The 13,317-nt window shown below is 33.5% G+C and overlaps 1 protein-coding gene across 1 annotated transcript in view; it reads right to left on the bottom strand.

Annotated features, from left to right (window-relative positions):
• The window catches only part of LOC149797581 (carbonic anhydrase-related protein 10-like), an 89,530-nt gene that overhangs the window by 16,166 nt on the left and 60,047 nt on the right, over positions 1 to 13,317 (bottom strand). Inside the window, exon 4 of the mRNA XM_089960433.1 lies at positions 1,125 to 1,319. Within this exon, the coding sequence (XP_089816559.1) occupies positions 1,125 to 1,319 (195 nt within the window). The remainder of the gene's footprint in view (positions 1 to 1,124; positions 1,320 to 13,317) is intronic.

Genomic DNA, 13,317 nt, shown 5'->3' with positions numbered 1-13,317 from the left:
AACGACGGACGATTAGGTCCGTACAAATAACATACAAGTGACAAGGCATATACTGTTTTCTTTAGCTGATGATAAGAATGGCAAAATAAAATATTCTTACAGTTTTACATCCTGAATTTCCTCAAAATGTATTTTCTTAATTCTGCAAATCCAAATTACATGAGCCATGTCATCGGTTTTCAATCTGGATTACACATTTCGAAATTGTGCTGTAATTTCGATGATAAGTGCAACTGCATCCTCCTTATTGCACTCAAAATGAAATATGCATTAAATTCCATAGCGTCTTTTTGATAATTGCAATTGAAAGACTTCATATTTTTCCCACATTATGATTTCAAACATTCAATGACAGAAACATACACATTTGCAGACGTGAAAACGCTTCTTCCGCGCCACTTCAATCCGATGTATTTCATGTATAATTTGCATAGATGAATCCAGTCCAAAATCACAAACTTTCGTCGAATCGAAACAAAATACCAAAATCTATTCATTCCACATCAAATGAAACAGTTGTTGCAATGCGCATTCATTCACAATATGACTGCAAATTTCAATTTTAACTAGACACGCCATTTTCTTTCGAAATTTATGTTGAGCGCGCGACTAAGTTCAAATTTATCTGGGCGGAGTTATGTGCGCATTAATAATGATGTAATCGTGTAATGACAAATCTGCGTTTGTGTATTTAGTTTGGAATATGGCATTCATTCATTTACATTGTTTCTTGTAGTGTATTTTGTTTATATAATTAAACCTTAGGTATAATTAAAATAATGAGCATATAATAAAAAGGTTACTGCATTTGTAAGGGAAAATATGAACTCGTTTTGTCGGAAGGATAAACTGAACTCGCAAGTTCGTGCAGTATTCCATCTACAAAACTCGTTCATATTTTCCCATACAAATGCAGTAACCTATAACTCAGTGGTGCAAGTTCTTCAAGCAATACAGCATGCAGTTTCATACATGTTCTATCATCTAACCTTTATTGTTGCGAAATTAATAAAACTGATAGCATACATAGTTCTTCCAAAAAGATTATCAAGACAGCATAGTCTTATCACACAAAAAGCATTTACAAACATTTTTCAAAAAAACCTCTTCCACATAACACAGACCTCGATGGGAAAGGTCTTTCCTGCAACAGTATGTTCTGATCCTATGGCATCAACCACTCCAAAATGGAGTTTCATCCTCTGTACTCTGTATTTATAAGACAAGGGGCCACCACTGAATGTAAATGGAGGCTCTAAGGAGTCTTGAAGCACTTCGTATGTAATATCATGGCCTGTATTTACTAGCGTGCCATTCACCTGTGGAAAAAAAATAAAATAAAGATGATTTTTAAAAACCTAAATTTACATGCGGGAATGAATTTGGGTAGGATATCATGATATATTGTTCAAAACATCTCCTCTCTGCATGAAGACCTTCGGATTTGAATATGCCTCTCACAAACATAATTCCAGTCTGTACATGGACTATTGGGCTGACCCAGTATGTATCACTGTAACCGGTGTATTGATCTGATGTATCAAAGCACATTTTCAATTATGACGCCAAAATGTTTACCTATGCGTCTAACACACGAGTGTATTTAGTTAGGGAGACGCCAAGCAGTAATCTTTAGCACTGCAAACATTGTAGATATTTACATTATTTTAAGGGAAATAAATTAAATCACTATATTCAAAATATAATAAAACAAATAGGAAACAACATTCTTTCAAAACCAATAAAAAACCATTTTGAAATTTTAATTAAGAAAAAATATCCCTTATTTGTAAGAAAAGTAAGCAAGGAAGGTAAATCGTACCAGTATACATTTATATTGGATTCATTTTTTGAGAAAAAAATCAATATGGCAACATGATAGAAACAGTCTCAGTCCATCTGCGACCATTTACGATAAACTATGTAGATGTTTATACAATCTGAATAGTAAGTATATTGCCACTGAAATACTTCAAATGTCCTACAGGAATAAATAAACATTTCAAAATCTACAAGTCCCTAAAAAAACATTACTGGCGGATATTTTTACATTATTTATATTATTAGATTATTATTATTACATCTCTATATTATTACATTTGTTGTGTTTCATCAAAATAAATATAATTTTTATTCTACACGTTATCACATTCAAATGTCAGGAAACAATAGCATATGTAAAGCTTATAGAAAATATAAATACAATACATTTCCTTTTTAAATTGCAACTTTCCTGATCGTATTGAGGAAATATTTAAAGTCAGGCAAGCAACTTTACTTGGGTAATCTGCCTTTTTACAAACTGAGAGACTTTAAGAGAGAGGATATCATCGCCTGATTTATAAAATAGTGTTATTTCTATACGCAAACAAAGTGACGTTTACAGAGATGAAGAGATTTCAATGACCAAATGAATGAGCGGCAAAATAGATGTTCTTGTGATATAGACAGGATTTATAAACCAATGTATAAAAAGCTCAAGAGCGAACTAGATTAATATAGTATGTCATTAAAATAACGAATCCACAATGCAGCAAAAGCAATGACAAAGAGCATGAAAACATCAATTTGTGAAAGATAATACATTTCTAATAATGTGACACACGTGGAAAAACTGTTCAGTATAACGTGAAAGAGATAAAACGCACTTGAAATACCACGGAGAAATAATAAAGTATATAATATTATCAACAGTAAACAATTGCAATCTAGAGAATGTTACAACAGGATAACCAATGACATCAGGCAAGATGTGAAAACAGTTAAGATTCAAATGTAAGAAGATGATTTCAACTGCACCTCATTCAACTCAAAAGTAAATGTAATGTGCAAGACTACAAATTATCATATGAGAAATAAGATGAAATGCAAATCACATACAAATGTATGCATTCATGAAGACATTTAAATTTCTCTTGCAATTCATTCAAACAAGATAAAGTAATCGTGTTATTAACACAATCACCATTGCAGTAGTCCTGAACAAAGGTTTTATCATGCAAAATGTTATACATTTCTATTTTCCTCAGAAAGAATTACCACAGAATTAACCACCTCCAAAATGAATTATTCCTTTCTAAATTCGTTACCAATTAGGCAAATAAATAGTATATTGTTGACATACAGAAAAAATGATGACAGAGAACAAAACATTACGCCCTACTCCTACCATTTCCTTCAGCATGTCTGTAAAAGCTATCAAGATTTACAATCGTACACCATCATTAAACGATTTTGTAAACGTTGTAAGACTAATGAATTCCATTTACTTTTAGCCAGTCTATAATGGACTTAATCATATAAAAATGACATTCATGTGAACAAATATTTACTCAGTCGATGTTTCCAAAAGCAAACGTTTATCGTCCCTTTATCAACCAGAAGCATTAATGTTCTAACACACACTACCTTTACGGAAACAATACGTGAGTAATAATGGGCTAATGGAATATGTCTCAAGAATATGCGTACAACACCAATGTGCCTTTGGTACACGTTCAAAACTTTTGAATAGAACTTAATAACATTTTACAGAAAAGAAACAATAAAAAATGTAACAATAAATCCTAAAATGGTTCTGCCTGTCTATAGAGAAGGATCTAGAGAGTCGATAAAATATATTACTAATGAAAAGTCTAATCTTTCTTTTTCCTATTTATAAGATAGTAAAAATATGCTCTACGTTTATCATTTACACTGCCTGTAGACGACGATCTTCATTTCAAGTTGAAAAAAGGTACGACATTGAAAACTATTTAATCATAGAGGATAGACCATTATAAACTATCCCAAGGAAATACAAAATAGTACTGCTATGAATGCAGTGGAAGCTATCATGAGAACATTTTCAGGTGGAATTAGGGTAACGGCAGCCAGGCGTAGGGGTTGCAGGAATTGATATAAGTGCATTTGTTCCTTTGGCGTGCAACACTGACATGATTCGATCAACAAAATAGTTTCAAAACTAAAATTAACAACTGCAAACGACACGCTGAACAGTATCAACAACATGACAAGCAGATCAATAACTGGCAATGAAATACGCCACCAAGAGTTTAGTTTGATCATCAACGAGTGCGTATGAAACAATGAGATAAAGACAAACTGAGTCGGAGAGTCCCTAAAATTAAACATTAGTTGAACACAATTTTAATCATTTGAAAGATGAAGAGACACTACGGAAACATCTAAGAGCGTCTTAAAAAGTAAATGCAATGCAGAATACAAATTAAACAGAAGAACTGTACTGTAACTTACTGCTGTGTTGGTTTTCTCTGCGCTATCTTTACGTTCACAAATGGAGATATATACATTAGTATATATTCGTTCGTATCACAATAAAGTCAATTATATTATTTCGATTGATACCAGAAATGATAAACTATCGATAGGATATGACTAAGACAACAATACCCTCACTAACAATGAACAAGATCCATTACAGTTGTCTGCTACAAATAATAGAAATGTTGTACTGAAATAGTTGCTGATCTAACGGTAAGTCACTGGAGTATAATAATAATTTAAAAGATATAGATACGTGGAGTTAAGATGTTGAGAAGTAATTATCAACCACTGACCAGAGTCATACTGAAAAACCAAAAATAAATCATAAAGCTACACAAAAATGATGAGAACAAAAACTTCGTTTTAGATTCACATGAACTGCTCAGAGCTGTTTACCTACTGCCATGCAAACCCTGCAAACAGAAAGAAAGCGTACACGTAAAATAATTAGTAACTTATATTCAAAAATATTTACAGCTAATTAGGAAGAAAAGAAACGGTGAAATACATGATTTAGATACAAACATGGAAAAAACAACAAATCACTTAAAGAAAGTAACAATGTTCAAGAACGACTGGAATACGTTCGCAGATTTCTGAATAACGAAATTCAGCAAAGGTCAAAAGCAATTATAAAGGTAATAATTGATTTCTGAATAACGAAATTCAGCAAAGGGCAAAAGCAATTATAAGGGTCATAAATGATTGTAACACAACAAGTACGAGTTAAACACTAAGAGCATTGACATCACTACGTTAAAACTGGAATGAAACAAGTCTTTCACTGGAGGTTAGGACAGAATAACGAAGATAAATTTACACAATAACATAAAAATGATAACTAGTTTCAGGATAGAACCAGTGTTATTCTTGAATGGATATATTACCTGATGGAATCCAATAAGGAATGATAAAAAAGGATGAGGGGTACTTACAAACTGTTTTGTAACTAGTTAGATATGTGTTCAAATCTGACACTATTCCACAGACGTTTGTTAATTCTTATGGATTCGACTACATCCCGTCACGTTTTGCCAAATATAGGTTGCACAAAATAGATGCTTCGAATCAAGATGTCATTAAAAATAGACAGGTTTATTGACATCTAGTATCAGCGTGCACGTTGTTTTGGTATTTAATATTGATTTTACATTGGATTCATGGTAGGCAAGAAACGTGAGGATTACTCTTTAGACATTAAAAGAGAGCTCAGAAATAAGATTTACAAAGTAAACTACAACCGTATACTATCTAGAGGAGGATAATGTTTTAATAATCTCATTACAAAACAAGGAACTATAGCAAATATCAGGACTCAAAACAAAATCTTGCAGTAGTATCGCATTGTACATGTATCATCAGCATGAATAATTGTAACTAACGATCTAGCATTAACGTGAGCAACTATTCTAATGGAACTGGCGAAGAAAGAAATTAACGAAAGTAGACCCAAGCTACCGAGTTACTTGACTTAATGACATCAAGATTATGTGATCCAGATAATAAATAGTCTGAATGGTGCTCTTACTGTACACGTTGCGTATGAGAAAGTAAAACTTTAAAAACTACGACAACCTAAACTTCATTATTTCTACCTATCTTGTAAAGACCAAGAATACTACGAGTTCATAATCATTATATCTATAATAGATGTTGTTGTGCTTCATGTTTATATGTTTTTGTGCGTAATCATGCAAAAGAACTGTTTTCTTTTCTACGAAACTAGTCTAGGTTGGTTAGGTTACTTGTCATTTTCTAGTTTTTCTAGTTTTTTAAAAGACCAACACAAATTCGGTCAATAATCGGTCTCCTGGCAAACTATAGGTCGTACTGAAATATATCATATTTATTTACAATGTACAGATTGTTAATGTTATTCTTAAAATGCAAATTTAACCTTCCTTTTCAATTTTAGAAGTACGTGTATATGAAGTTTAAATGGGTTATTTTATCCTTCTCTGTGCTGCTTAAATTTCTATAGCAATTTTGGTACTTCTGGTCTTGTACATTTGTAGTCATCAATCGAATTCTTCTCTAACTTCGACAAATCAATTTAGAATTGATTTATCTCGAGCTAACAGGCTATCTTCAAAACAACCAGGTAACCAGTTGCATGGTTCGCATGATTGCCGACGCCACATTCAGTCATCAAACGAATTCAGTGAACATTTCTCTGTCACTTTAATTTGAATAGTAGATGCTTACTAACAACGTTAACGTTAGTCAGTCAACTGTATCTAAGGTTGTACGTTACTGCCGTTTACCTTTGTTGTGCTACAGTCCTATATTTAGTGGTTTTTGACAAGATGTATGTGTATCTGGAGATCATATTTATATAACTTTTGGGGTGGGTAACACATCGGCATAACTTTATTGACAGGTCAAAGAAGCTAAAAGGTTATAAAAACATATTCAGAGATATTCTAATAACCTCTGGTATTGTTATGTGTATTTAATTTGTAAATCAAGTTCACTGTGTACCAGACTAGAGACATTAACGTGTTTAGTTTGCAAACAAATAATACATAGTTAATATTTTTCTAGAAGCGTGGATTAAATATTAGGATCCTTATCAATAAAGGTAAACATGTTTATTTTGTTCTGGGCCAGGATATGGGATTCCCCCATGAAGAACACGTACCTGATGTTTCCAATAATCTTTATGATAATTTTAGTAACATATGTTATCCGTTTACAACTTATAATTGTCTAGAAATGAAGATTGGACCTACGTCCTGGTTCTACGTTTGTGCCTTAGTCTTTTTATGTAATCTTGTTTGAAAAATTAACCCTTCTTGCGATAACATCAGAAGCAGAATCATATGCATAGTTGTGCTAAGTTTTTGATTTTGTGGACTTATTTCTTCATATTCTTCTTCTCTGGAATTTCAAAGTGCTAAATGATATTCTTGAATAGAAATATGAATTGGGAATTACAGTGAATGCAGACAAGGACACCATCGGTTATAATAGTGTGATTAATTGTAAGACTGTTAGCAAATCATCACACTTCAGGCCACCGGACCATACGTACATTCAAGACTACAGGCATATCATTACCTTCAACGGTATATCTTTTTTCGAACACCACTGGAATTGTTAATTATAACTTTATTCATTAGCACTTGTGATAGAACTAGGGTTATTTGAGATATCATTCACAATGCTGTAAATTAGTTTTAAGTTTTCACATTATATGTCTAGGGACATAAATTATTTGTTGAATTTTACAAAACGTTTTAGTTTTCGCTCTTTTCTGTTACTGAGTTTAAAACCATAGAGTTGAATTTAAATGTCTTCACCTCCTTCTGTGAATAATTGTGTTTGTGATTTTTCTTGTCTTAATTCACTGTAGCTAGTTATGAGATTGTACGGAACACAAAGTAAAGTACTTCAATGTGATCTGTTCCTTTTGAAGCTATATGTTTATATTTACTACGATTTGTCATTGCATACAAAATCAACACCGATAGAATACAATTGACTCTTTACATTGTCCATCATGGTGTATCTGGCACACTGGCTTCTTAATACATTGAGTTCTTTAACGCAGATACAATGTTCTGCGTCTGATTTCAGCACAGATATTTCGTTGTTCGTTTGTGTTCTTTATACGCTTTTTCTACCAATATACTTTCAAACTCACATTAGTAATATTCCAACAATTTTATTTGTCGATGATAGTGTCTGACTTTTACAGCATGATCCTTGTATGTTACATAAATTGCAACATTGGTCATTGTGTTCTGATGATTTTTCTCGGTGCGTTGAACAAATTAAATTATTTTTGGCAAACATATTTCTCGCCATCATTCCAATATGTGATGAGATCAGTTTTGAAACAATCGACTTCCCCAAAGTAATGGTACCTTTATTGTTATTAGATTTATCATTTTCAAATTAAATTAATAAGTCGACAAGAATTTCCCTCCCCATTTAATATATTTCAAGAGAAATAATGCGGTTTCTTTCAGTTGTACCAATGCTGTCTCCTCCTTCTTATATTTCATGCACATTTACGGATGCATTAGATTCATTTAAATTTAGGTTTTGAATATCCCCAATTTTAATTTTATATCTTTTAAGTCAGGGACAGTAGCCATCCAGATTGTTTTAATGAGTTATCTACGTGATCACTTGATGTACTTAACACAGATTGGAGAGCATGCAACAAACAACTGTCTTTTTATTATACCTTTTTATGTATCGTATTGTCCATTCAGGCTATGAGCTAAACGTTATCAAGGTTACCTCTGTCCAATATCTTTGGAAACCACGTCATGTTATAACTATGTATGTAGTATATTTGCTGAACCTCTCGGTGGGTCTTTCTCTTTACGTTTAGTTGTAACTTTCGAAAATCGGATCGTTTTATTCTTCTCTGGATGATGCCCATTTATATTCCTCAGATAAGAATTTATTCTTGTAATAAATCTGTATCAATATTACCTAATTGTTTGGTTGTCGATTATAGAGGACTTCAGTTTGATACATTTCTCTAACACAATTTGAGTACCCCTCCCCAATATCACCACACTATTGTTCTAACTATTTTCACTGTATTTCTTTCAATTTACCACTCTACGTGGCTTAAGTGGCTAGAGAGTACACCTCGGAAGTGGGAGGTCGCTGGTTCTACCCCCGGCCAATGCAAAAAAATACTTATAAAAATATTACTAGCAGCTGCCTGGCTTGGAGCTCAGCATTAAGAGGTTAGTGTTAAGACTAGTCAGCCTGGTGTCAGGATAATGTGACTTGGTATGACATGTCTACGGCATAATGCCCCAGTGCTAGACATTACTATAAACTGAAAAACACTGCGGACATCGTAGCGATATGACTGGAATATTTTGAATCACTCACGCACGCACACTTTATTGGTCTTAATCTCTCAGAATACTTACTACTGTTTATACATTTTATATTACTGAAGACCGTGATCTTGAAATATTTTCAACTGCCGTGTAGGAAAAGTTACGAGAAAGTTAGTTTGTCGACACTGGATTAAACATTTCTTCAATGAGGTCTCAAATATCAGTGTAAGACTAAGTTCATTTGGTCACCGAAAGTAATCTTCAGTGGTTTGTGTCTCCTACAGGTATAGTAAAATAAGTTACTGAACCATATCTGCAAACATAATCAATTAGATATATAGTTCTTGAGTTGTATAATGATTGGCCCGATTTAATATTTGTTTTTTGTTTTATTTAGCTGATGATATCGTTCATGGTAGGCATATCCATTGTTTAGTGAAATCTGGATGTTTTTTGTACCACAGGATTCCCTAATCTATTTTTGTCTCAAAGAGTTGTTACTGCGTTAGTTCCCACATTATCAAGGTACGATGACCACTTACAAATATCCCAGCACGTTTTATTTATCACCTAACAATTTAACTTCTATAGCGTTAATTGCTTGACAAACATTCCCCAGCAACCAAGCGCAGAGTATCAATTAAAAAGTGTTATCCGTAGTATAGCAGTGTTAGGGACCAGCTTCGCACTGCTAAAAGAGACCGTCATAAAGTTGTGAGGCTTTGGCTTTCCACCGGACTCACTATTCATAAGCAAATCTATGAAGCTGCTAAGAAGAACGTCACAAACATAGACCTAGCAGCAAAATTAGCAGATTACAGTACTAAGATCACGGAAAATTTCAGCTGCAAAAATCTCTTCGAGATTACTAACAAGCTAATGTCAAGGAACAAACGTACACCACGTGCAACTACCTTCTATCCAGTGGAGCTTCCGGATCTGTTTGCAAATTTCATTTGTGACAAAGTACAAACCATTAGAGATAAGCTTGATTACACAACTTCATTTGACTCGTCGTCACCATACAGTTGCGATACAGAATGTCAGCGGCAACCGTTAGCAGCATTTTAACATGTCTCTATGGATTGAGTACGTACAATCGTGATGACGAGTGCACCAAAGTCATGTGAACTTGATCCAATTCCAACATCACTGCTGCTTCAGTGCTTAGATTCAATATTGCCTTCACTAACTAATGTTCATCCGGGGAATTCCCACCATTTTTCAAAATTGCCATTGTAAAGCCTCTGCTGAAGAAACCAACACTCGACCATAACGATTTAAAGAACCACCACCCAGTTTCTAATAATAATAATAATAATAATAATAATAATGATGAGGACTTTGTATAGCGCATAATCATTAGAAGCTCTAAGTAACTTTACAACATTAGACAACACCTATAAGGAAAAAAACATATAATGATATGATTACAAAATCAAACACCATGAAATTAGAAAACATTAGAAAAACATACTGAGAATATTTAAGGTAGGAAACATTATTTAGTCTTTGTTTGTTCTTGCAGTCGAAATAAGTGAGTGTTGAGAGCCCTCTTAAATGTGATTACTGTGTCTTTATGTCTAAGTTCAGTGGGCAATTCATTCCATGTTGCCGGGCCCTGGTATGCAAAAGAATGCTGTCCATATGACTTTATTTTCATAGTGGGAATAATGAGTATACGATTGTCAGATGAGGAGCGTAAGTATCTTGCTGGTGTGTACACATGGGTGAGGTCGGATAGGTATGTTGGACTAGAGTCCGACAGTGAAACGTAGCACAGAGAACAATTTTCGTGTTTGATTATGGATCGAATGGATAGGCAGTGTAGGGTACAGAGCAACGGCGAGGTGTGCTCTGATCGTGGTACTCTAAGTATGATCCGAGCAGCTGTGTTTTAAACTTTTAATATGTGTTGTCTTAACTGACTAGTTTTTCACTTCTGACAAGTATCGAATTGTTACCTTCTTCCATACATAAACATAAATCAACATCTATAACGTATGTCATCACTTGTATAAACCAATCAGAAAACGAACTTGTATAAACCAATCAAACCTCATGTCTTGCAATATGTTTATCGTTAGATATTTATGTTTAAATACAAATACGATACCTTGTACCCTTTTAAGACAACTGATATATACAATACCGTGAAAAATAGGACGCAATGAAATATACATTTACTTGGATTCTTTTATACTTTTTTCCAAATATTTGTAAAATATTATATGGTTTCTATTTTGGTTATGTTGATTATCTGGATGATTGGTTTATTTTATAGTGCAAGAAAAAACATGACATAGTTAAAGGCCAAGCCATTAAGAAAACGGGGCACCAGACTGCTTGTGAAGAGAGCATCTTGTTAATCATAAAATGGATTGTTCCGACGTTATTGAAATATATGCGACTACTCTTTAACCAAACACAATATCCGAGCGTGATTGAGAAAAGCTGTTAATAAATTCGCTGCATACTTCTTGGTCGTTTGAAATCCAGACTTCTTCATTTGACTCCATTTTTATCAGTACACTATATGTTCAGCTTTTCTCGCCGCTATAGTTCGTCCGCGATGATCCAGCAAATGGCGATAAGGTGTTATTTATTGTTTTCATATTATAAAATGTCCTCCCCAGAATTAGCAATATTGAAGGATGCGGACATGGAAATGGCAATTTTCTTCTTGCAGGATCTGAGCTAGACAATGATCTAACTCACAATTTGCCATAATTACTTGTCTTCGAGGCTGGGCAGGTTGAAAGACAATTAGTATTGATTCATGTTGTAGCAATCAGCACCATAAAGTTGAACACAAATCACTGGTTATTACAATGCAGCAACAAGCTCAGATCATATCAGAGATGAATGCGGTCGATAAAAGGGTTGGAACATTTCCTCACAAGTTGCATAATTTTAACAGAATATGCGAAAGGAAGGAAACATCGTCCATAGATGGATCTCCATTAATGTATAATTGTTGTCATTCGGCTTAGATCAACCACCCGTCATTCTGTGTGCATATATATATATATATATATATATATATATATATATATATATATATATATATATAGATAGATAGATAGATAGATAGATAGATAGATAGATATATTTCTTGGTCCAAACACTCAATAACGAATTCTTTACCGTCATCTAAATTATTATAAAATATCTTCCTTTTAGTCATCAGATAAACAATATATCTAAAGCATTTTCCAATATTATATTCCACGAATTTTCTGGCTTCGTTCTAATTTATATATGATGATATGAAGTCAACAAAAGTGATTAGCATTGTATAGCATTTCCTAACCCAATCATTATCAAATTAGGCAATATTTTCTTATTTTCTATATTTTTAAATATATAAAAAAAATTTCTACTTATTTTTCAAATAAAAAATACACTTTCTTCTTAGTTATAAAAAAGACTGTTCGTCCACTCTCGCTTCCCATTAAATGCTTATTCACTTTGGTTCAAATAAAGTGTAAGTCACTACTTTTCATCTCAATCTAGTCTTGCCAATCTTTCAACATCATAGATCTTAAAAGCAATACCATAAAACAGGTCCTCATGGATACTGTTTAACTCATAAAGCCGTCAACGTGTATCGGATTGATGACAACTTCTGCCTTTGTCTGTGAACGGAGATCAAATTTCGTTGTCTAAGTAAAATTTGTTTCCTTTCACATTGGACAAACAAATGTTGCGTGCTGATAATATTTTATCGTCTGTGGAATGCCAGGAGCGTTTGATCAAGATGTTATTATTTTTCGTGAAATTGCCGGGAGCTATCATTTGCTTACTGTTGACAGTTGAGTTCGCTGAGAAAGGAGGTGACCTGCAGTGTGTTATCTGTGGAATGTGTTTGGGTCCCTTCGTTCAGAAGTTTGGCACAATATCATGAATGCGATTATCAATCTTAAAATTATCTGGTACACTGACGCAACTAAGCAACATTCAAGAGCAAAGGGTTCGGTGTTACTGGTAACAAGACAATCATTACTCAGCATGTTTTAATTGTTTCAGTTCTTTTGAGTAAATAATCAAATACATTTCGGATGCAATCGGAGGCAATTTAATATCTAGATTTGAATGGCTTTGCATTGTACTTTATTGTTGTTGTTGTTGTTCTAGGGTTTAACGCCATTTTTCAACACAAGATAGGCTATACATAGCGGCCAGTATAACTGGTGAAGGAAGAACCCTGGAAAAC

Source organism: Sinohyriopsis cumingii, chromosome 6 (assembly GCF_028554795.1).
Source record: "Sinohyriopsis cumingii isolate HCF-2022 chromosome 6, ASM2855479v2, whole genome shotgun sequence".
In the NCBI taxonomy this organism is placed as follows: Eukaryota; Metazoa; Mollusca; class Bivalvia; order Unionida; family Unionidae; genus Sinohyriopsis; species Sinohyriopsis cumingii.
The sequence above is the reverse complement of the archived record's forward strand: the minus strand, read 5'-3'. Positions and strand labels throughout refer to the sequence as shown.